The sequence below is a fragment of the Mustelus asterias genome, chromosome 6, assembly GCF_964213995.1.
Source record: "Mustelus asterias chromosome 6, sMusAst1.hap1.1, whole genome shotgun sequence".
Lineage (NCBI taxonomy): Eukaryota > Metazoa > Chordata > Chondrichthyes > Carcharhiniformes > Triakidae > Mustelus > Mustelus asterias.
The window spans coordinates 87,033,524-87,059,689 of NC_135806.1; the positions used below are offsets into that span (position 1 = coordinate 87,033,524).

At 40.6% G+C, this 26,166-nt stretch overlaps 1 protein-coding gene across 3 annotated transcripts in view; it reads left to right on the top strand.

The window, feature by feature from the left end:
• The window catches only part of fbxl17 (F-box and leucine-rich repeat protein 17), a 745,649-nt gene that overhangs the window by 297,095 nt on the left and 422,388 nt on the right, over nucleotides 1-26,166 (top strand). For all 3 annotated transcript variants that reach the window (XM_078214702.1, XM_078214700.1, XM_078214701.1), the window contains exon 7: nucleotides 7,911-8,041. In XM_078214702.1, coding sequence (XP_078070828.1) covers nucleotides 7,911-8,041 — 131 coding nt within the window. The remainder of the gene's footprint in view (nucleotides 1-7,910; nucleotides 8,042-26,166) is intronic.

Below are 26,166 nucleotides of genomic sequence, written 5' to 3' on the forward strand. Positions count from 1 at the left end.
AAAGGCTGTAAGTGCAGTGAAAATAGATTGTATATGACATACAAAGAAGGTCAAGGCTTGAGGGAAGAAGAATCTGCTTTGCGTGGAGTTATTGAATATTTATAATAAAGGAAACACGAGTGCTGGCCATGCACAGCAGACCAGTCAATATTTGAAGATGAGAGAAATTAATATTTTAGATGTAGTCTGCTGTATTGGGGCGGCACGGTAGCACAGTGGTTAGCACTGCTGCTTCACAGCTCCAGGGTCCCGGGTTCGATTCCCGGCTCGGGTCACTGTCTGTGTGGAGTTTGCACATTCTCCTCGTGTCTGCGTGGGTTTCCTCCGGGTGCTCCGGTTTCCTCCCACAGTCCAAAGATGTGCGGGTTAGGTTGATTGGCCAGGTTAAAAAAATTGCCCCTTAGAGTCCTGGGATGCGTAGGTTAGAGGGATTAGCGGGTAAAATATGTGGGGGTAGGGCCTGGGTGGGATTGTGGTCGGTGCAGACTCGATGGGCCGAATGGCCTCCTTCTGCACTGTAGGGTTTCTATGATTTCTATGATTTCTATGTATCTTTCTCTCTCAAATACTGACTCATCTGATGTCTATTTACATGATTTTACACTTTTATTTCAAGATTTCCAACATTCAGAAATTTTCTTTTTATTTCTGACGTATTGATCTCTCTCTCTCTATCCCTGTCTTTCAATATGCCTTCAAATAGCCCAATGAGATATTCCTATCCTTACTAACACCACCTTTGTCATGGTACCAGGACCTCAAGTCCTGTTCTTGTCTGCCTCTAAATGTGAGTCTTGTGCTTCCTACCCTTCTCCCATTCCAGCAAACATCTCTTTATGCGCCCCAAACACACAATATCATTTACTAATGTCAATCACAATTAGAGACTCTACTTCCAACTTTAGGTATCGTTTTGAAGACACTCTCTATCATAGATTAAGACCTCTTTTAGTCCAAATGAGGATTTTATGTGTGGAGTGCAGTTGTTATCTCTGTCAGAATTAAAATGTCACAATATACTAATTTAGTGAAATTGTTTGTCTGTGAAGTACAATGGAGTTTGACCCCAGCACTAAGTTGGGATCACTCCTGCAGCTTCCCGACAGCACAGACTTGATGGAGTTTCTGAGGTCAGTGAGATGGCAGCGCAGTTTCCTTGGAACATGGACTCTAATCACAGGCATATACCTGGCACCAGCCAGCTGTGTGCTGCTGCTGGCTGCCCGATGTCCATCTGTTCTCTTCTCCTAAAAACACCTTCTCATTGACCCCTTTTGTCTCTTTAAACAAGATGACACTGTTGCACATGGTATTCGTTTTAAATAATTTCTCTTAAGGTGTTCATGCCTCTTGCCTTGCTTAGAGCGCCACAAACACTCCCATCGGGATCCAGCCGTGTCCTTCTGGAGCCCAGTATGCCTCAACTGTGCTGGGAAAGTGTGGAACTCCATGCGGAGGAAGCTCCATTATTCCCAGGCCCCCTTCCACATCAGCAGCCTTATAAGATGGCCGAGTGTAAACTTGTAACCTGGCATAACTGGATCCATTGCCTTCTTGTCAGCTGTTTCATCAAAAATACAGCAGAGGAAATTCTGTCATTACTATTTAATTTGAATGCAGGCAATTTTAATTCTTTCCATATCTATGCATACTTTAAAGTACAATGAGGTCAATGTTTATGTGGAAAAAAAATTAATAACTGTAAGGAAACCTGTTTTCATAGTTCGGAGAGTTATTAAACAGATTGATACTTTAATGTATTTTTAACCAATATTTCTGTACTTATTTTGTGGTATGATAGAAATTATAGCTCAGAAGAAGGTCCATCGTGCAGAGACTAAGGGCTGGATTTTCGCCGAGTCAGGAAGACATCATGGACAATGTAAAATGGCAGGCAGGACCTGGGTGCGGCAGTCCCAGTAACATTTCTGACATTTCTAATGGAGGAAATGGGGATGGGCATAATTCACAAAGAAGGGAATCCCAAACTCAGTAATGAATGTAGTGCTGAGTTCACACACACCCCATTCTGGCTATTGCAAGGCCTTAACCCACAGTGTGGGAGTTAGAAATTTATGGAGTAGGTGCAAATGTTCTTGCAAGGTGAATAGGATCTGTTTAACTGTCACCGTCCGAAGGTTTTTGATTCTCCCACTCTTTAAACTGCAAAGAAAACACTGGCTATGTCTGTCAGTGATTGTTTAAAAAAATCCTCCATCGGAGTGCTTTGATTGACAGGTCAGATGACATAGCACCATTTTGAGCAGTAGGGTTATTATGAATGCTTGGCTAAGTTTCAAAAGCTACAATTGGGTGGGTGGGTGAGCGGGGTGTGAAGGGGAGGGATGGAAGGCCTGAAGTTTTCTAAAATAACTGGGACAAAGTCCCAGAGAACTGAGGCGGGCCTTCCAACCAACCCACTTCAGCCGTTGCTGACCCCTATAGTTGTCTGTGCTCTGTTTCCAGGGTCAGTGGACCTGACTCCATCCCACACCACTCCAGAGCAAAAATCATGCAACTTGGGGCACATTTTACAGAGGCAGATTTGGTGAGTTGGCAAATTGTCACACTCGACCTCCCTGCTTAAGCAGAAAAATAAACCCTAACTCTTCAACTGGAGCTACTGGTTCTCATTGCATTTCACTGATCCTTTTTAGATATCATTTTATATTCCTTTTCAAGAATCACCTGTTTCTATTTAAACTTCAATGTATAAATATTTATCAATTGTCTCTTTAATCTATTCTGGTCTCTGACTTGATTGATGTTGCATTAACTGTGAGTGAGAAGCTTTCTTCAAACTGCCACCTTTATTCTTTCATAGTCTTTGATGAAAGTAATCTTTCACTATTTACTCCATCAGAATTTAGCATAATTTTGCAAGCCTCTGGCAGATCCTGCAACCACTCCCCTTCCACACTTCTATTGTCTTGTAGAAAATAAAATTCCAATATTTCATGCAATTCTTCATAACTATACAGTCTTTCCTGGTATCATTCTGGTCACACAATTATCGAATTAATTCACATAGAATCAGAGGATGGTTACAACACAGAAGGAGACCATTCAGTCCATCATATCTGTGCCAGCTGTCTGCAAGACCGACTCCCGCAGGCCCAACTTTACTTTTTAGCTCTTCAGAAAATTATCCAGTTCTCTTTTGAAGACCTCTGTGGAATCGGCCACCCCACACACACTCGGGTAGCAAATTCCAGATCCTTATTTTTTCCCCATGTCTATGTTGCTTCTTTTACACATCACCTTAAATTGGTGTCCTCTGTTTCTCAATCCTTTTGCCAACAGGAATAGTTTCTCCCATCCGCTCTGTCCAGATCCATCATTATTTTGAACATGTGTGAATGCTCTTTTCTCAAAGGAGAACAGCTCCAGTTTCTCCAATCTATTTCACCTTATTGAAGGTTCTTCATGCCTGGAATCATTCTTCTAAAGCGTTTCTGGACCTTCTCGAATGCCTTAACATCCTTCCTAAAATGTGATGCCCAGCACTGGGAAAAGTACTCCAGTCGAGGCCTAACCACCACTGTTTTATGCATGTTTATCATAACTTCTTTGCTTTTGTACTCTAATACCCCCATTTATAAAACAACTATCTCAACCTTCCTTCTGCCAACATCAACAATATGTGCACATATACCCTCAATTCCCCCTGTTCCTGCACCTCCTCTAACATTATACCCTTTATTTTATATTCCCCCTCTCTGTTCTTTCTACTAAAATGAATCATTTCGCACTTCTCTGCATTAAATTTCATCTGTCACTGCGCATTTCAGCAGCCTGTCTCTGTCTTGAAGTCTAGTACTACTCTCTTCCCAGTTTACAATACCAAGTGCCATCTTCAAAGTTTGAAATTGTGCCCTGACCACTCTTGTCGAGGCCATTCATATATTTCAAGAAAAACAGTAGCCCTGAGACAGATGCATGGGAACCCCACTACATACCTCCCTCTCAGAAACAATTGTTCACTTCTAATCTCTGTTCCTGTCACTCATCCAGTTTTGTATTCATGCTGCGACTGTCCCTTTTATTCAATTGGCATTCATTTTGCTGGCAAGTCTATTGTGTGGCTCTTTATCAGACACTTCTGTAAGTCCTTTTCTACCGCATCTTCATCAACCATCCTTGTTACCTTATCAAAATGCTCAATCACATTAATTAAACATGATTTGCATTTAACAAATCTGTGCAAGCTTTCCTTAATTAATCCACATTTGTCCAAGTGGCTTTTTGTCTTCAAAAGCTTTCCACCAACAAGGTTAAATTCACTGGCCTCCTCTTTCACAATGATTATGGCTGCATATTCTTCCTTAGTAAAGACAGATGCAAAGTATTCATTTAATATCTCAGCTATACCCTCTGTATTCATTCAGTGGTCATTTTTCTTTCCTGAATCATTTCCCTCCACCACCCAACATTTGCTAACTTTTTACTATCCAGATGCTTGGAGAAGACTTTTGGATCCACTGTTATTTTAGCTGCCAGTCTCTTCTCATACTCTGTTTTCTGCCTTTATGATTTCATTTTTCACTTCCCCCCTAAACTTACATATTCAATCTGTTTCTCGCTTAGCTTATCAACCTGATTTCTGCCATACAACACGTTTTTCTACTTCTTCATATTTTCTACCTTCCTCTTCATCCAAGGAGCTCTGATTTTGTTTGTCCTACCTGCCCCCATGGGAATGCATCTCAATTATATCCAAAGCTTTTCCTCTTTAAGGGCACTCCATTGTTCCATTATAGTTTGCCTGCTAGTCTTTGAACCTGGCCTCACTAAATTGGAATCCTTCCCATCCCACTGAAATTGGCACTCCTCCAATTTAGATTTTTCTTTGCCCTTGTCCTTTTCCATGTCTCATATAAATGATCATTTTTCTCTAAAGGTTCCCTGGCTGATGCATGATCCATTTGGCCTACCTCATTTCCCGGAACAGATCCAATGATGCCTCCTTTTTCAATTGGCTGTAAACGTACTGGTCAGGAAAACTCTCCTGAATGCACTTGAGAAACTTTTCCCGCTTTACCTAACTTCATACTTATTATTGTAGCCTATATGACGATAACTGAAGTGCCATTTTTTTATTTGTTCTCTGGATGTGAGCATCACTGGGAAAGACAGCATTTACTGCCTATCCCTGATTACCCTTGAGAAGTCATGATGTGGAGATGCCGGCGTTGGACTGGGGTAAACACAGTAAGAAGTTTAACAACACCAGGTTAAAGTCCAACAGGTTTATTTGGTAGCAAAAGCCACACAAGCTTTCGAAGCTCTAAGCCCCTTCTTCAGGTGAGAAACTCACCTGAAGAAGGGGCTTAGAGCTTCGAAAGCTTGTGTGGCTTTTGCTACCAAATAAACCTGTTGGACTTTAACCTGGTGTTGTTAAACTTCTTACTGTGTTTACCCTTGAGAAGGCAGTGGTGAGCTGCCTTCTGGAACTACTGCAGTCTATATGGTGTCAATGCATTCACAGTGCTAATAGGGTGGGGTTCCAGGATTTTGACCCAGCAACAGTAAGGAATAGTGAATAGCTCCAAATCAAGATGGTGTGTGATTTGGAAGGGACTTTGCAGGTGGAAGTGTTCCCACGTGCCTGCTGCCCTGTTTTTCCAGTGGCAGAGATCAGAAATTTGAAAAGTGCTGTCGAAGAAAGCTTGGTGAATTGTTGCAATGTATCTTGTAGATGGAACAAACTGCAGCCATGATGCTCCAGTGGTTGAAGGAGTGAATGTTTAAAATGATGGATGGGGTGCCAATCAAGCAGGCTGCTTTGTCTTGGACAGTGTTGAGCTTCTTGAGTGGTTTTGGAGCTGCACTCTTCTGGGCAAGCGGAAACTATTCCATCGTGCTCCTGAATTATGCCTTGTAGACGGTGGTTATGCTTTGGGGAGTCAGGTGATGAATAATTTGCCACATAATTCTGATCATTTGACTTGTTCTTGCACTCAGTCAAATGCGCCTTGATGTCAGGGCATCTCATTTCTGAAATCAAACTCTTCAGTCCATGTTTGGACCAGGCACTAGTGAGCTCTAGAACTGAGTTGCCCTGGTGGAATCTAAATTAACTATTGAACAGGTTATTACTGAGTAAGTGCAACAGCACTATCGACAATACCTTCCATCACTTTGCTGATGATTGAGAGTAGAATTATTCTTGGGGTAATCAGTAATTAGTGGGACTAGATTTGTCCTGTTTTCAGATACTTGAGTAATTTTCCACATTTTTGGATGGATGACAGTGTGGGGCTAAACTGGAACAGCTTGGCTAGGAATTTGACTAGTTCTGAAGGACATGTCATCAGCACCAAAACTGGGATGTTGTCAGGAACAATAGCCTGTATCATGTGCCTTCAGATGTCTCTTATGAGTGAATCCAATTGGCAGAAGTCAGGTATCTGTGATGCTGGAGACCTTGAGAGGAGGCCAACCTAGATGATTCACTTGGCGCTTTTGAATGATGATGGTTACAAATGCTTCAGCCTTGTCTTTTGCATTGATGTGCTGGGCTCCCTCATCATTGAGGATCTGTGGAGCCGCCCGCCACCTGTGGTTACTTGTTTAATTGTTCACCACCATTCACGATTTGTGTCTTTTCCTCATTGAAAACTAGAGATGAACAGGACTATATCAGAGCATTAATACAAGTTTATTTCATTTACTTTTCTCTCTCTGTTACTCTTTCCACCTGAAATTATGATGTTTTGGTTCCTACATGGTGAAATGTTATCATGTCCCTTGTCATCAGGTGACCAGCTCTCACCCTTATGAAACATGTAACTGTACAGTGTGCAAAACATGAATCCCACCTCAGTCATGTATATCTATTTTTTAAATTTTGATCAAGAAAGAGATGAACTGCAAAAAACATGAATTAAAGCTTACAATAATCTGGGACTAAACTAACAGTCACTTGAGCAAACTCAGGTAAGTTATGAAGGAACAAAGGGACATTCTCAAAGGGGAGTAAAGTACCAGGGCAATAAGAGGACAGGCCAAGGTGTGATTTGGTGATAAGGACCACAACCCAACCTGTTGATGGTCTGGGTGAGACGAGGATTGAAAGATACAACCAGGTGGAGAGGATACATTTAGGAGAAGGTTGAGATCATCCTTTAGTCAGTTTTCCATCATGAACTTGATATTGATGCAATCGTCCAGAATAAGATTGTGGATTCAAGATAAAGCAAATTACTGTGGATGCTGGAATCTGAAACCAAAAGAGAAAATGCTGGAAAATCTCAGCAGGTCTGGCAGCATCTGTAAGAAGAGAAAAGAGCTGACGTTTCGAGTCCAGATCAAAGCTTTGATTTGTCAAAGCAGTGATTCACGCCTCAGTAGGGCCTTCAGAGAAAACTGAGAGACAGAGTGCAATGCTGCAGTCTTATCCAAGATGGAGTTGGGCCTGAGCTGTCAGCTGGATAGGAGGAAGGTTGCTGAGCATTGAAGGGTTGCGAAATGAACTAGGATAGGTAGAAGATTGAAAGGGGAGTGCTGAAAAGATGCATGGAGGCAAGAAAGGGCAGTTGACTTTATTAAACATTAGTTTTAATACATCAATACATTTAATGACATTAGTAAATGGGAAGTTAGAATCACATATTACATTTTATTTCAAACAGAAAAATGGGCCATTTAGCCCAGCTAGTCTGTGTTGGTGTTGATGCTCCACGCGAGCTTTCTTCTAATTTACTTTATCTAACTCTCTTCCATTTCTTTCCTCCTCAAACACCTATCCAGCTTCCCCTCAAATGCATCAAGCTGTTTGCCTCAGTTATTTCATGAAAAGGAACATCATGTGAATAATTCTAGATTCCCTGTTACAGTTACTTTATTGTGATTTGCGAAATGAATCTGTAGTGATGTGTTTTAATCTTTATTTTCCTTTCCTTCCTCAGCTGAAGGAGCTCGCCAGTTTGGACCTGCGCCATATAACTGAGCTGAATAACGAAACAGTAATGGAGGTGGTGAAGAGATGCAAAAACCTAAGCTCTCTGAATCTATGTCTGAACTGGAGCATTAATGACAGGTACAGCTGTATGTTGTGGTGCGTGCATTAGGTTAATATAAAATGTGCACACGACAACAAAAAAGCTTAAAACTTTTATATTGTCTTGCCACATATTTAGGCGCTACAGCCAAAATGAATCCTTATGCCATTATAGGATGTAAGCTGCAATGGTTTCCTTTCCAGAGTCACAGTAGGAACATCTGCATTAAAAGATGGTCTTGCATATTTTAAGGATCAATCATTCCATTAATTTTTAATTGACAAAGTCATTGTAAAAATAAACATTTGCTAGATCATGAATGAAAGTGACACAGCAACTGCTTCAGATTAGTTAAGATTACTAATTAAAATATGCTTTTTCAGTGGCTGTAATGACAAGCGTTTTGAATTAATTTGGATGTTAATGATATGAAGTTATTGTGAACCATTTGCTTTTTGTTAGGTTGCATCACGTGTGAGTTATTTTACTGGACAATAACCAAGAATCACTTTCATTGGTTTATGGGGGAGTGAAAGCCAGTGGAGAGAAAAGCTGAATGTTGTGTAAAACTGACTGCTGATTCGCTATTGTTTTATTTTACACTACAGTTAAGATCAATATCACCCCTTGTGATTCTGCCAGTTCCCCGCAACACAATTTTTTATCCTGAAATAAAAACAAATGGTGCTAAAACTTCAAAACAAAGTTCATGTACTGATTGCAGATCTCCAGCTTTTAAGATACAATAGGATATGCTTGACAAAAGTTGCAATTAAGCATTCATAGTTTATAAATTTTTGTCTTCCTTTTGCTAATTTACTATCCTTTAAAAAATGACACCTAGTTTATTTAAATAGATTTCTAATTGAGAAGGCTCAATGACACCTTTCATAGGATTTTGAGGGATTTTGTAATTCTTCTTTCAGTAGTTCTTGGCTTTTATCTCACAGGTCCATAGGACATTTTGAAAAGATAGTTTGTAGATTGATATATATATGAAACAGCTACTTTAAAATGCTTGAAAAGGGAACTATGAAGATATACTTTGAGAGTAAACTGAGTGATGCAATAGGTGATATGCTTCCAGCTCAAGAATTTGGGTTCAAGTTCAGTCCTGATTAATTGGATAAAAATTTCTCTTCCACTCATGGAGGTTTATTTCTGGGATAAAGTTTGGTGACAAAAATGTCACTTTTTAAGTGTCTATTCTTTCTGTACATGTGTTGCAAAATATTTGGTGAGGAGTGGGTGGAATGGAGACATGGCAGTCATGCTCATTCAGTGTCTTCACCAAATATCATATGAGGATTCAGATGATAACAGTAAGGAACAATGATCATGGCTCATGTTTCCCTCCCTAGCCCTTTGAGCCCAAAGCCAGTTAAAACGTTTTGACTGCCAATCTGAATGCCATCAACTAACTTCACAGAGACTGGGTACTGGCTGTGTATTCTTTATGGCTCAGGTGTTAACTGGGTAAATTTGCTGAGCTCTTGATGGTGTTGCTTGATGTATGGTGTTGAGTGTCGTTCGGTCTGTCTGTCTTAAGATATTTGTAGCCTTAGGTAGTTCAACAATAAGTACTTATTAACTACATACTGTATACAAAGGGACAATAAAGATCCAATCTAGGAGTTGAGTCCATGCTTGCTTCTACACGTGGCACTGTCCAACATTTCACTGACCCTTAGGTGTGGGTTATGTGTTCTCTTATATCACGATATGGATGGTACTGTACTCAGTTCAATGTTAATCCTTTATGTTCCAGACTCATATCCTACACAGCTAATTTTAAAGGCCTTGTGTGAAAGGAATTTATGTGGTTTCCATTAAGTCCCTCATTAAAAATTAATTTAAAAAATAGTTCAGCATTTCTGGAGCTTTGATACTGGAACCATAGAGTGCAGACGCTGACAATTAGTTCATGCTTCCCGGGATGCATTGCATGTTGTAAAAATGCTCTCTTGAAGGTGGAAATTGAAGCGCAATGGATTTTCTAAGTAGGAGGATTACATTTATGGGGCAATTGGGGAAATTGCCGGAGCGACGCAACGTCTTGTGAACTGTCCCTAGCCTGCTGTTTAATTTCATCTTTGACTCCCGTTCTGCACTTCTAAAACTGAATTCTCACCCTATCCTTTTCCTTTTTTTCTCTCTGTACTTCATGAATGGTATGTTTTGCCTGTATAGCACGCAAGAAACAATATTTTCCACTGTATTCCAGTACATGTGAGAATAAATCAGATCAAACAATTCAATAAATTTTTTCCATGTAAATTGTTTCAGTAAATTATGAAGAAGTTGTTAATTGTACAGTGAATGAAAATGTTTTGCTTTCTCCGAGAATGCATCTTTAGTTAATATTGCAGCTTTGTCTAAAATGGGAAACCATAGTGTGAAAGAGACACTATTTCTGATCAAAGATTTTAGTAATGTTGGATGTAATATTATAGTGTTGGAGGGAATTTTGCAGAGTCAGAGAATGATTATTTCAGAGTTGGGGCACTGGTGTCCTCGTGGTATTGTCACTGGACTTGGAATCCAGACACTCAGGGTAATGGTCTGGGGAGCTGGATTCAAAATTTGAATTCACAAAAAATCTGGAATTTTTTCTGGATCATGAAACAATTGTAGATTGCCGCAAAAACCCATCTGATTCACTAATGTCCAATAGGGAAGCAAATGGAGGGCAATTAAAGATGGGCGACAAATGTTGGCCCAGTCAGCGGCATCCTCATCCTGTGAATGAATTTTTAAAAATACCATATAGAACTTTTATGAAAAAAATCTCTTATGGAACAAATTGATTATTTTCAGTCTGCGTAGCAATAGATCTTCAGATTTTCAGGTTCACCCGAAACAGACCAACAATGTAGTTCACTATCAAGATGTTAGAGAAAGACCTTGTGCATGTTCCATGCTTTGCCTAATCTTGGCAGATGTTGCAATTTGCATTTTTTTTCAATTTAGTTACGGGATGTGAGCATCACTCGTAAGGCCAGCATCTATTGCCCATTGCCTTGAGAAGATGGTGTTGAACTGCCTTCTTGCAGTCAATGTGTTGAAGATATTTTCACATTGCTGTTTAGTTTGCAAGTTCCAGGATTTTGATCCATTTTCAGTGAAGGAACAGCAATAAATTTCCAAGTTAGGATGGTGGGTTATTTGGAGGGGAGCATCTCTTTCTCTCTCATATTGCAGTATCTCTGTGGTTAATATGATTCTTGATCACAGTTTCTTAACAGGTAAATTGGTTACTAAGCTGAATGGCATAAGTCATTTCAAACAACTGCTTCCATGTCGGGCAGTGGGGAAGTATGAAATCGCAGTCAGTCTGGTTTGATTCCTGCTCAAATTGAGTTGGATAAACATTAGAACTAGGAGCAGGAGTAGGCCATCTGGCCCCTCGAGCCTGCTCAGCCATTCAATAAGATCATGGCTGATCTTGTAATTCATCACTTGCATCTTTACATGGGCTATCCTTCTGGAAAAATAATTCAGGAATATTAAAGTCTTGCAGCAGCTTTTTTCATCTTTCTCTCGCATATAAATATTGAGTTACTTTTTTATTACAGGCCTCTCCAGGCAGCAATGGAATGGCTTTCTGCCACCCTCCCAATTTGATAGTTTTAAAATATTATAACTTTTATAGGTACACAGGGATGGATGCAAACATTGCATGTGCACAGTATCCATTTGTCTGCCACAGTGCTGTCATTTCAAAACTCTCATAGAATAGTCATATTTTTGAGCAATGTACATTCAAGGACCAGCGAGTGGTTCTATCAGAGAATAATCGGCTTTGCATTTTGAATGTCACATCATACAGGAGTTTGGGAGGCATGACAGGAGAATATTGGTCTGATTATTTTCACTGGGGAATTAAACTCAAAAGATTATCTACAACAGCAAAGGTATAAATTGCCATTTTTCTTCTCCTCCGAACAGCTCCAGTCTGGAGGACAGGGTCTGTCATTCTTTTTGGAATCATTAAATCGTTCATTATTCTTTTCTATTACTGCACTAACCTTTGTAAATATTACCCATATGCCCTATTAAACATGCAGAAGTACATAGTTAACTGCACGCATCTGTTGTGGCTGGCGATATGTCTGTTACTATTTTAACGTGGTGACAGCGAGAAAATGCAGGTTTTGTACTAAATTAGGGTTAATTTTAACAGTTTCTAACATTTCACAATGGAGGGTTTGACATTTCCTGGATTTGAAAACCTTGGTTGAAAAGAATTATAATCACAGAACAAACATGGACTTTCCTTGAGATGCCTTAAATTCTTGTCATATGCACTGCAATGCTATGATTTCAATTGTCGCCTTTTCCTTTTTGCAGTGAATTAACGTCTGTGGCTGCTGAGTTAACTTCACTAAAGCTCTTGACAACCTTGTACAATAATTCACAATAATGTTAATTTGCTGTTTTGACTTTCAAGAGTTACTTTAAAGCTTTAAAAATCTCCTTTCTTCCTTAAACCAAATGACTTTTCGTCATTTACTTTATGTTGTAAGTTAATGAGCAAGATAAAAGTAAATTAAAATAAATACATTTTCAGTTTCAGAATTAGGTAAAATGGCACCAGATGTTACCAGAATAAACGCATCACTATGATGGGGTTCTAGATTCTGAGCTGGGTAACAAAAGATATTTGAAGGAGTTTGTTCCGAAGTTATACATTATTTTGGTCAGATATAGAAACCTAATTGCGTGATATTTAATGAAGATGTAATCATGTGATCGCAAATAATTGTTACTCATTTCTTAACACTTTACTGTTTCAACCTGAGTTGCTAATAAGGTATGGCAGGTTATGTAGAGTTCCAATCAGCATGAACACTTACCAAGTCGTACTAGTGATCTGCAAAATGTCATCCTATTTCCCTTACATAGGAATGAAAAATTAAATATACTCGAATGGATGCACAACTTGAGTTTGATGGTGGGTTTGACATGAGCCTTGTATGTGCTGATTTCAACAAACCTAATGTTTTTACGGTGGGAATACTATGGCATGCTTTGGGCTATAGAATTACTTTGTATAGATATTGATATCTTTCAAGGAGCAGTAATCACTGTTGAATTGTCACTCCGTTCCTAATTTGCTGTGTCATGCCAGAGCTTTGCACTTCTGGCCGGAACTTCCAATCCTGGTTTCTTCAGAAATGTGGTGTCTATCTTCAGTACATCTGCTTTCTCATAAAGCTGGATCCTCAGGGGAAGACAAGACAAGACATCACCCTTATACGTCACTAGCTGCTACATTCTGATAAGTGTTCACTCATCAGAATTGCAAAGATCCGACATTTAAGCAGCTTTTCAGTGTTACTGCATGAGTGAATGGGTGAATGTATTGGGAGGTAAATGGGGAAGGGAGCAGGGTGGGTGAGGGGTTAGGGTGGCTGACCTAAGGGGGTAGGATGGGTGAGATAAGTTGATAAGGGGGCAGCTGGGTGGGGTGGTAAGATCAGGCCAGTTTGGGTCAAGGGTTCGGGGAGCATCCGGATGGTGAGGTTTGGTCAGAGGGGGTTGGAAAGGGGAGGGTCACGGGGGAGTAAGGAGGTCAAAGGGAGCCAAGGGTGTTGTCTCGGTGAGTTTGACTAGGATTCTTCAGTCTAATATTTCCTTGGTAATTATTCAGGTAAGCCGGAACCATCTGAAGTTGCCCACTCTAACTCAAAGTTGAAAACTTTTTTGGATGATCCTGGGGAGTAGGGGAATTGTCCATCTAGTTCAAACTTTCCAAGAAATTCCCACAGAATAAGTGCGTTTGGACTTTCCAAGGAGTCCTGGAGCACATCTTGTCCAGTCTCTGATGATCCGGTCTGTCCAGTCTCTGGACGATCTGGGCTATTACACATGGCTTTTGGATAGTATGGAGGCAAACTGGTAGCACTTGCATGTGAATAATGTCTCAAAGGAGCAGAATTTATGGCAAGCATCAACAGGGATGTCTTCAGCCTTCTTCACGTTCAGCTGGAGAAATTTTGACTCGTCCATGACTTGATGTTTGACTGACAGTCTGACCAAATAGAAGTAATTGCAGAGTTGAGAAAAGTGACACATATCATGGCTATCAGCAGCATGTATTTAGAAGCTGACCCTGTGCCCGTGGTGATGATGTTGATGGATGGCTTATAGATGCTGAAAGGGTGGGGGTAAAGATAGTTTCTCAAGGAAATACATAACATATGAGCGAGGAAGAGAAGCTGTGAAGATGGTGATGCCACTGGGGATGACTGCATCCAGACAGGCGGGAGTGTTACCAGGCAAAGGCAGTCAAATGGAGCTGGAAAATAGAAGATTGGCAATTGAGGGGTACAGCATGACCAACTGTGTCAAATGCTGCAGTAAGTTGAAGAAGGAAGAATATGTGACAGTCACCACCATTCATTAATTTCTCTTTGGAGTGGGTGTAATGACAACTGATAGAGCTTCCAACTGGGAGATTTTGAAGAGATGACCCGAAGCTGGGAGGCAGTTGGATTCTAGAGGAAAGGCAACAAAATTCTAGAGGAAAGGCAAGTTAGAGATGGGTGATAATTAGGGAGGATAACTGTTTGGAGTTGAGGGTGATAATTTTGAATGGGAGGGGACTGTGTCTGAGAAAAGGAAACCATTAACAATATTAGTTATCATGCTGACCAACAATGGCCATTGAATGATCAGGAATTAGGTGGGCATCATTGAAGTGATTGGTTCAAAGAGGGGAAATAGGGATGAAATTGGGAAAACATCTGATGCGTTTTAAAGTGTGCTGTGTTCTTTGATGTATATGTAATTAAAAATCTTGTGGTTAATGTGCACTTACTGTCCACAAACCTTTCACCCTGTGTCACATATCTTACGTGGACATTTAATTATATTTAACATTAGAATTATGTATTTCAATATTTGTTATGGAGGCCAGTATTTAAACTTTATGTAAAACAATAATCAAGCCTTATGCTCACATGTGCTTTCCTGTATCCTCCTGGCACTCCTGGTATCCAGCTGTTCAGCTACAGCCTGCTGCCTCTAACTTTCTGTCTGAGGCTGAATCTCACAACTCCTAAGACTCTGTCTGTACCATTCATTCAGGCCTTCTCTATTCGACTGGCTATTGCACATCCAAGGACTGGATTTTACACTGAGGACAGAGTTTCTGGACCTCAACATAAAATTCAGTGGTGCACCTGATTTACCATTGCCAGCTTACCACATCTTAATTTTTCAGGCAACAGTCCTTCTAATTATTATGAGGTGGGACTTCCCTTCACCTAACTACCACTTCCATCTCGATGGGCAAGGGCAATAGATACATGGGAACACCACCATCTCCAAGCCGCTCACCATCCTGACTTGGAAGTATATCGCCATTCCTTCGCAGTTACTGGGTCCAAATCTTGGAATTCCCTCCCTGACGGCATGTGGACTGCAGCGTTTCAAGAAAGCAGCTCACCACCACCTTCTCAAGGGGTGGCATGCTGGCACAGTGATCAGCAATGCTGCCTCACAGCGCCTGGGACCCGGGCTCAATTCCTGGCTTGGCTCACTGTCTGTGCAGAGTCTGAACGTTCTCTCTGTGTCTGCATGAGTTTCCTCCGGGTGCTCCAGTTTCTCCCACAGTCTGAAAGACATGCTGGTCAATTGCATTGGCCATGCTAAATTCCCCCTCAGTGTATCCGAACAGGCGCCAGAGTGTGATTTTCACAGTAACTTCATTGCAGTGTTAATGAAAGCCTACTTGTGACACTAAGAAATAAACTTTAAACTCGGGATGCGCAAGAAATGCTGGCCAGTCAATGACGCCCATGTCCCATAATTAATTATTTTTTTAAAATGAGGAAGTCCCACCTCATAGAGCCATTGGCCAATCAGAGACTGGCAGTGCTGCACATTCATCGAGTTGGTCACTGCTGCTCCTGCAGGTAAGAGTGGGGGAGGCATTCAACGAAGGACAAAATCTGTGGTCAGGCTGACGGGCCTGAGCAATTTGAGGGGGTCAGGGGGGGGATGATGGGTATGTTGGACAGGTCAGGGGAGTATGGCAAACATGGGAAGGCAAAACTGTGTGTGGGGGATTCCAATTGAGACAGGAGCACTAGAAAGACGACAGCCCCCTCCCTCTGAGTGGCCAGCAGCTTACAGGGTTAAATGTTAAATGCAGGCCTTTTCTGTCATTCTTTCTATTAGAGCAGTGGTGAGATGATGCCATTGATTTTACAATAATTGCCCACTTAACGGCCTCACTTTAGTCTGGAGCAGGCAACCTTTACAACACCTCCCCTTGAATCCCATAAAATTCAGCCCCAAGTCTCCTCTTCTCTTTACTGGTAAGCTAGCACTTTAGCTTTGAAAAGAGGATTGGGAGAGAGGGGAGAAGTCTGGGTTTATGTGGAAGCATATGTGGGTGAGGCAGGGTCAAGAGTGGAAATGACAGGCTCAGTCCCACCCATTTTAATTGTGCACATTGCTATGAGCTGTGAGCCTCAAGATTCCTGTAGACTTCATCCTAGTTCCATTTGAAATTTAAAAGGGAAACCCTGACTATTTAGTTCTACCGCCTGCTCGTGACTCCTGGCCTCCTTCCTGAGAAACATTGCAGTAACTGTGGTTCTTTTGATTCAAACATAGATTAGGTGGACATCTGATGGAAGCGTTCAGAATTATGAAGTGTTTTTATAAGACAAATGGTAAAAACTGATTTCAACAATGAGAGGAGCGGAATCCATAATAACTTTATTTTGAGGATGATGTTTCTTGAAAGTTAGGAGGAAATGGGCAAGGAAACATGAGGAATTAAATGAGTAGCTCTTTTGGAGAGCTGCAACAGGTATGGAAGGGCCAAATGGCTTTCTTTTGGGCTGTAAAATTGAATGGCTCTGTCTCAAAGAACAAAGAAAATTACAGCACAGGAACAGGTCCTTTGGCCCTCCAAGCCTGCACCGACCATACTGCCTGACAGAACTAAAACCCCCTCAAAGAACAACGTTCTCAGCAGTGATCTGAGCCTCAAGATAAAGAGGTGAATGATGCAGAATATGTACAGATGAGAGCTCTCAGCACTTTGTAGTTTGTGTTTTAGTTCTATTGCTAGCGTTTGTGTATTTTTGTTATTGCTCCCAGTGTTTCTGATTGTGAACATCATTCTGCTGTTTATTTTTAACTTCTGCTTCCAATTTTTATGGGGTTGAATTTCTTAGGGAATTCTTCCACTCACCATTCAGAACCTTTGGGAAAATATTGGGTGAGCGGGAGAATCAAGGAAATTAACAGCAGTTTTTAATGCATTGACTGTACAGTTAACTTTTAATTCCTGCTCCCAGAATTTCTATTTTGGTTTCATGCTCACTTGGGTATGCTTTTTTAATTCCCAGCCCAGATGTTTGTATAGCCCAGTGTTTGCTTCTATCATGGTGCTTTTTCTGCTCTTTTTAGATTCATTCCTGATTGCATGTTTTTGTTTTTGAAGACCAAACACCCTGAAAACTCTTCAGGCTCCACTCCCAAATGATCCCAAACCTTTCCCCACTGTTACCCTGTTTGGGTTTTGAAATGTAATGAGTCTGATGTTCCATCTGGCTTTCCACAGTCATGTGACTATGCTATGAGGCTATCCCTCTTGGAGGCAGACATCTTAGTTAAAGACCTCTGATTGTGAAGATATGAATGAAGCTTTGCACAGTCTTTAAACACAAGGCAATGCTAGGTGAATGAACATCACAAACTTCATAAATATTCCAGTTCCAGCTCCAGTGGAAATGAAAGGCAATGTGGCAAAGATGACAGTTTTTTCACTTACAATGGCAGAACTCTGAGATTGCAACTGACTTAAGTAGCAAGCTAGAAATGATTAGCGTACCCACACTCCTAACACTGCTACAAATTGTGTACCACCCTAAACCTAACTGATGAATAAAGAAAACAGAAGGCAGAGATTTTGAACACCTTGAATGCACATTTTGACCCTGAGTGAATGATACATATGAATGCTATGTATTCAACACTAGAACTCAAGGAGAGAAAGAAACTATTCATCAATATATGATTGCAGTACCACAGCTTGCAGAATCATGTAATTCAGACAGCTAAAAGATGACCCCATTTAAGATAAATTAGCCTTAGGCATGCAAGCCCCCTTGGTCAGAGCAAGTCCACTGAAAGATGATGTTAAAGAAAGCAATAGATGTGTCAAAATGCAGAAGTTTGAAATGTCAGCTGGAGAATTTGTATGGCAGAACCAACCAGGCGATACGTTATGCTGAGAGAATTTCCAGGCCGAAAGAGCAGAGCAATCAAAGTCATAGGGCAGGATACAAATATTGTAGAGCACAGCACACAAAGGAAAAGAAGGGTTGCCCAGAGTGGAGAAAGCAGTGTTTTAACTGCAAAGGACAGAATTGTTTCGTATACAAGTGTTTGGCTAGTGAGAAGCAAAAAAAACCTATACAGATGGCCACTGGAGAGCTATCAACTGAAGAGTCTGATTAAGAACTAAATATGTTGAAACTGTTTGATTCTGTCAAGTGTATTGGTGATAAATGGCTTGTGACTGTTACAATGATGACTGCAGAGGGAGAGTATCAAACAAACAAGAAATGTCAGGTTGACACTGGTGCATCACACTCCATAATGACCTTCACAGGCCAGAGGTGACACAACATGGCAACCTGAAAATGAAAGCCTCAAAATTGAGGTTGAGGCTAAATGATGGCTAAATGATGGCACATTGCCTTTCATTTCCACTGGAGCTGGAACTGGAATATTTATGAAGTTTGTGCTGTTGAGAGAACAAAATCAGTGTGAGCGCCCAATGCAATGGCAAGAAGGAAGATCTAGAGTTCTAGATCAAGGGTGGGATACAACGACCACTCAGCTCAGCTGAAGCAACACTTAATGGACAAGGAACATCATCCAGACAAACTGCCAATGAACATGCATACAATTAAGATACTTGCACAATTTAAAGACTATGAGTGGGATTCTCTGTCCCCTCCCCATGATCTGTTTCACGGTGGTAGGAGGTGGCCCACTGTTGGTTGGCAGCGGGATCTTCTGCTCCCGCCGCTATCAATTAGATTTCCCATTGAATTCATCCCCCACCACTGGGAAACCGGCAGCAGGGGTGAGCCGTCGGTGGTACTGCAAGATCCTACCAGCAGAAGGGCAGGGAAAATCCTGCCCTATGTGTGCAACACATGTGCAGTGACTGACTCGTGACATAGAGTTATTAATGCACGAGAATAGTGGGTGTGTACTGGGTAACTTGGCTAACTCACAGTCACATAGGATTGTGCATGCAAATGTGACTTCTGTTCACAAGGAAAAGAGGAATATTGTATCTTTTGTTCAGTGTGAAAAGGAGGATGTTTGGGTTTAAAAATAATCAGTCTGATGTCACATCTGACTTACTGTTGTCATGTGATTATGCCATGAGCCTGCCTCTCTGGAGGCAGAGAACTTAAGGCAGTTCAATAAAGACCTCTCACTGAGAAGATTCAGATGAAGTTCTGCAATATTTAAACTTGAGACTGACCCCATTTTGAGGCTTGAAAATTGCCGTGACTCCAGAGTGAGGGGGTGGGGAGGGAGGTGTGGCAGAGCTATGAGATTGGACTTGGAGGGTGGGAATTTCAGAGAGGGGAAAGAGACTTGTGAGAACGGAATATTAAAATGAAGGCTTCTCACCGGCTTTTTTTGGACTGGGCATCAAGACTCAAAGATTGGTCAGGTAGGTCACGCCCAGCTTAAATAAATGGAGAGGATTTAAAGGGGCTTTGCAGCTATTAGCTATCAATCATGAGCTGCATGGCAGCCATTGCTGCCGATGAGCTTTTGACTCTTAAATTTAATAGTGTGCTCCTCACTGCTTGGGAAGCCCTAAACTCTTAATTATAACTACCTTAATTGCCGTTCCTTTTTTCGTGCATCTCTTTCCGATTAATTAAATGCTCAGAATCATATACAAGTTGGCCCGCATATTTTTTGAAAATGTAAATAAGTGATGCTGTGCACGTGCTTGAGATGAATAGTTTTATGTTTCTTAACACTTTCAGAACAATTGATTGAAGGGGAAGCTAGGTCCAAAGTATACAATTTTTCTTCAAACTACTCTGCCCGTTTTTGTAAAAGGAGAAGATAATTAGCCCCAGGAGAATTTTGATTGACATGTTTTGAAAAAGTGCCAGTTTTATTACTGACATTGAAACCCTCAAGTCAGATCTCCATCCCAGTTTGGCTAGCATACTGATAATGTTGATGGTTAGTGTCCCGGAGATGCTTGATAAGAAACAGCAGGAATTGGGCCTTGAGACCACTTGAGAGCCCTCCGATCACAGGAGCCCTTGGGAGCATGGGAATCTGCTGTGTCGATCTTTTGGTGTGGTTTTTCAAGTCTAGAAAACTTCCAAGCAGTATGAATCTCAGGCTGTTTAGATGTCAGGGACCCTGTTTACTGTGGAGGTGCTTACTGTTGGTGATGTCTTTCAAATGGCGTTTTGAGAATGGAGACCCAATACGAGAAACCAATGGCAGTTATATATTTTTTAACAGTCCATCAAAATTCTCTGTTCATTTTTTTTGTATTTTAAAGGGGGAGTACAATTAATAAAAGTACTCCCTTGGACTTTCCTTTCCCTCTTAATGCACATAGTATTTTGTTCTTGGATATTAAACAGACTGAAATTGAATTCCACTTAATAAGGAATTTGCATTCCATTGAATATCTCCTACTCGTGTAGAAGTCCCTGGGTGATGTTCATTCACATGGGTAGGTCATCATCATTCACTGTAGGTCTGTTGTGTGTGATGAATAAAGACATGTATCTGGCAACCATCCATCAGTCAAATCTACCGTGCTCAGTAAGTTGAAGAGCAGTTGGAGAGAGCAGGCTTGTCTGTTAGTATGCGAATATTTGCACAGACAATTCTTGGTCTCTGGCTGTTCGACAGCAACAAAAGTGACAAGGTCATGGTTATTTTAAACAGCTTTCCAGATACTTGGCCCTCAATTAGATATTTTAAAATGAAAACAAATAATCTTTAAAATTACTGAATTCTTTTATTTCTCTGCTGTTTTCCTAAGGGTTTCAGATATCTCAAAGAGATCTGCTGCAAATTTGTGAGCTTCTACAAATGACAATTGAATGGCTTTGCTATTATTTGTACTTTACAAAAGAGACTATTGTCTGAAACCAGCTTTAATGAATGAATTATACAGAGATCAATGAGAGTTCAACATTTTTGCATGTACAGATAATGCTTTTTTAATGCAAAATCTATCAATACATAGATTATAATGAATCAAAAATGGCATTCAGTAGATTTCATGTGAATTCCAAAGGCTGAGTATGGTTTACGTTTTACTTAAATACAGGCTGCCTGGAAAGCCTCCTGGGCCTTTTATGAAGATGGATAGAAATGCTGTTGTGCTAATGGTTTTTGCCAAATGATAAATACTGCAGTGGAAGATTGTACATTACTGTGTGTGCACTTTCCTATCTCCCACTAATCAGACCTATAACACTTAAAACAACAGTTGATGCTAGTAATATGCCTGTTTCCCACTAAATAACACAGGCTTGTTTTAGTTTATTCCCTTCACTGTTAAGTGGTTTGGTGGAAGTGTACAATCCTGATCAGATCCGTGACTTGTTCTGATTTGTTTTGCTGGCAGCTCTTATCATCCAGTTTGGCAAAGGCAACTGGAGTTATGGAGTGAAAATCCGATGTAATAAAAATGGGAGTTGACTTCATCCTTCTCCGTAAATCACTGGAGCTGATAATTGGTGCTAAAATTTAAAATAATGTTACTTTAAAATTGGCATTAAACGAAGGCATAATTTATATGAGTAGTTTTCCCAGCATTGCTGAGAGTATGGAATATGAAAGAAAAACTGTAAACTCTACACAAATTGGAGTTTGACATAAAATGTACTTTTTACGTCTTTGCATTTTATTTCTGTGGTCTGTTTTGCCCAGTGGTGCTCAGCAGGGAATGCAGTCAAAGAACGGATGCAGTGAGGAAGGTTATACACGATGGGGTTGAAGGGGTGAAGGGAGAAAAACAGCCAATGCTGTTAAGCCAATGCTTCGCGGTGGAGAAGAGCGGGACCCAGTCCTCACCAGGGTAGAGCAGTTGGAGATAACACTCAGCGGGAAAGAACACTGCAGCTGATACAGAGCAGCTGCAAGCAGGACCATACACTCTTGAGGGAGAGGAATGGGATCTTGGCAGAACAACAGGAGATGGTACTCTGTTGATTGGGTTGGATTGGGGTGGGGGCTGGTGAAGAACAGAAAGCCAGTCCGGAATGAGGTTTAGCAAAGGGAAAAGATGCTCAAGGTGGAGAGAGAACACCCAGAACTCTGCTCAGTGTGATAAGAGTGGCAAGCGCTGACTCTGAGGCTCAGCAGGGCAGAGTAGCAGGGGGAGAACTAAAGCTGTTGCACAGAGGGATTCAAATTCAACGTTCCCTGTGGGAATGGGGAAACAACCTCAGAGGCATATCATCCTGCTAACTGAGGATGAATTTCTATGCTTAAATTGGTGTTTTTCCACCTGAGCTTGTTGTCTGAACCCAACCCCCTGTTTCTTTTCATGCTCTTAAATATTATTTTTTAAAGTCATTATCCCTTTATAAACTGGAATCTGAATCAAATTTATACAATTTGCATTTGAACCTTCAAAACTTACTGTGAACTCACACATACCCATAATAAAAATTCAACATTTTACCGTTTCCAGGATGGTCATGGGAAGTGGTTGAACTGTCTTCAAAATCTTTACTGTTAATATATCCTTTCACTAGAACATAAAAATGAAACTCTGCACAAATCAGACTTTCCCACTGGGAAGCTACATATATGATAACGCCAAAGTATACACACGGAGAGGAACAGGAAAAGATGTAAATTATAACTTCAAAGTTTGCTGAAGTTTCAAAACATTCTACAAGAGCATGATTTTTTAAATTGGGATTAAGTAAGTTCAATTCTGGATTTTAGGTAGTGTCAATGACTTTTGATTATATAATGCCTTTAATGTAATAAAACATCCCAAAAAAGGACAGTCTTTAGCTCATTTGACCTCATCGTACCAGACACACTGGTTTTAGGTTAAAGAATTCTTTCTACATGGCAAGTAAATTATTTATAACTTAAGTTTTGAGAATTCTCCTTTTTTCAGTGTAATATGCAGTCTCTTTATAATTTCAAGTTTTTCATCTGTGTAAGAACACAGGCCGAAATTTTCCGGCCACACTCTCCAGCGGGATCGTCCTGTCTCCGACGGCAAACCTCTGCCACAGGTTTCCTGGTAAGAAGTCTCACAACACCAGGTTAAAGTCCAACAGGTTTATTTGGTAGCACAAGCCACTAGCTTTCGGAGCGCTGCTCCTTCGTCAGGTAAGTGGGAGTTCTGTTCACAAACAGGGCATATAAAGACACAAACTCAATTTACAAAATAATGGTTGGAATGCGAGTCTTTACAGGTAATCAAGTCTTAAGGTACCTTTGTGTCCTTATATGCCCTGTTTGTGAACAGAATTCCCACTTACCTGACGAAGGAGCAGCGTTCCGAAAGCTAGTGGCTTGTGCTACCAAATAAACCTGTTGGACTTTAACCTGGTGTTGTGAGACTTCGTACTGTGTTTACCCCAGTCCAACGCCGGCATCTCCACATCACAAGTTTCCTGGTGGTAAGGGATACGTAGAAAGTGAAACCCTGTTGAGTGACAGGATCAGAAGATCCTGCCTCCACCACCTCCCACATGCCGTGGGATATGTGAAAAATCCCACCCATAATGTGTGGTGCAGTGTATTGGTATTTTCATAGGGTGTAGCTTATACTGGTTTGTCTTATGTTTCATACTTCTTAAAACACATTCAAAAGGCAGTTATTAAAACATTGCGTTTGCCTATTGATGAAAAATTTCTGTTGAAAAGAGGAGACCGTTCTCCTTGAAAATCTTAATGTTTCACCATTTACAGGAAGGTCATGGGAAGTGGTTGAACTGGGTTAAAAACCTTTGCTATTGATATATCCTTTCGCTGGAACATAGAAATGAAACTGCACAAAGCAGACTTTCCCACTGGGAAGTTACATATAATAACGCCATTGCTTGAAAATAAATTTGAGAAAACCTAATAGTTCAGCCCTTTTGCACTTTGCCCTCACTATTTCCTCTTTGAATTTAATTTTTTCCCACCTTCACCCAAGGGCAATTTTAGGGATTACTTCCCTGGAATATTTACTTCCTTGTCTCTCCCAGCCACTTCCTGGCAGCTAGTACATTTTTTGGGGAATCCAGACTATTGATCCTGTTTACGGACATGAGCAATTTAGTTTCTTTTTTGGAACTCACATTCTTGCTATCATTTATATTAAGATTCTTAATAAAAGAATCTTAATAAACGGACATTTCTGTTTTCCAGCATCTTAAAAATAACTTTTCAGTGTTGGTTTTGCCCTTCGGCGTTGGGAGTGGCACCTCTAAGATGTTCTTGAATATGCAGAAAATGACAAGACAATCAGGTCACTGCCCAAAGAAAGAAAAACATGGGAACTGGAAGGACTGAGGAGAGCAAAATTGAGGTAGAATAGGCAACACCATAAAGTAGGTGATAGAGATTCCATAGAACTACTTCAAATATAATTGAAAGAGGTAATGAGTGACAAAGTACTGAGAAACGAGAATCTTACACAACAGTGAAGAGTAGGAATCAGTATATTGGGAAAACAAACGTAGATTGCTGTTCATGCATCAATAACAAATTGAGTGCACGTTGACCTGAAGATGTCAGGACTCAGTTCCAAATCCAGCTTCAGAAGTCAGGGGTGGAAGAACCTGTGCAGTGATCTATCCTGTGCTATATGGCCTTGATGTTAAATGGAATATAATTCCGCTGTAGCTGTGGCATCTGTTGCAAACATCAGTTTGGCAGTTTGGGTATATGTCTTTTTTCTTTTTGATTAAGCCAATCTGGCTTAAAGTAACAATTGGAAATTAACTCTACACCCTGCACTCCCTGTGAGTAATGATATTGATTTACTTTTTCTCATTTATCCACACAATTTTTCTTCCCTTTATAATAGAAAAGAAAGAATGAGGTTACATTAATATGGTGCATTTAATGGCTTCGAGGGATCCAAAAGTACTTTGTCGTGAATTAAGTGTTTTAGAAGTGTTACCTTTGTAATGTAAGGAAACATGCAGCCAGTTTATATACAACAAGCTTCCACAAACAACTGTTTTTAAAAAATCATATTAACTGTTTTTGGTGTTCATTGACAAACAGTGGTTCAGACACAGAGAGACCTTCTCTTTTAGAATGGCGCCATGGTATCATTTATGTTGAATTGAGAAGGCAGATGGTCTTGGATCAATGTGTCATCAAAGGAGTGACACTAAAGTGCTTAGTCCAGAAAATCTGCTCAGGTCTTCGGAGTGGCATTTGAACCCACTACCTCTGACTCAATGGGACAGTTCAAAAACAATGGTTGTGCCTTTAATGTGACAACATATCACAGGATCCCACACAGGAGCATTATAAGTTAACTTTGATATTGAGCTGTGTGAGATGCTATTAGGAGAAATTGATGAAAGCTTGTTAAAGACAGAGGTTTTAAGAAGCATCTTTGTAATGACTCAGGAAATCTGGCTGGAAAGGAACATAGTTTATCACAGAATGTAAAGTAAAACAACTACCGTGCTGTACACATATTAGTCCCTGCCTGGGACTACTGATCAGCAGGCCCAGTCCTGGACCTGCATTATAGAATACTGAGGTAATGAGTTCCAGCTCGGCAGACCAGGGTAGTTACCAGGGTAACTCGTACTCAATGAACCCCACAGAGAGATCAATCTGAATCCTCATAGATCATGTGGGGCTTATCATTTTAAAGGAGAAGAAAGAGATAGAGAGTTCAGGGGGGGGAATTCTAGAGCTACGAGCTCAGGGAGCAACCACCATTGATGAATTGATTAAAATCAGGAAGCTGAAGAGACTGGAATGAGAAGATTACAGATATCTTGGGGGTTGTGGGCTGGATGCGATTACGGAAATAGGGATCACTAATCTTTATAAAATAGTTACTTTTAAATGATGGTGCACATTCAACTTAGTAAGTCACATTTATCTGACTTTGAAAGTCTGGCTACAGTGGCAG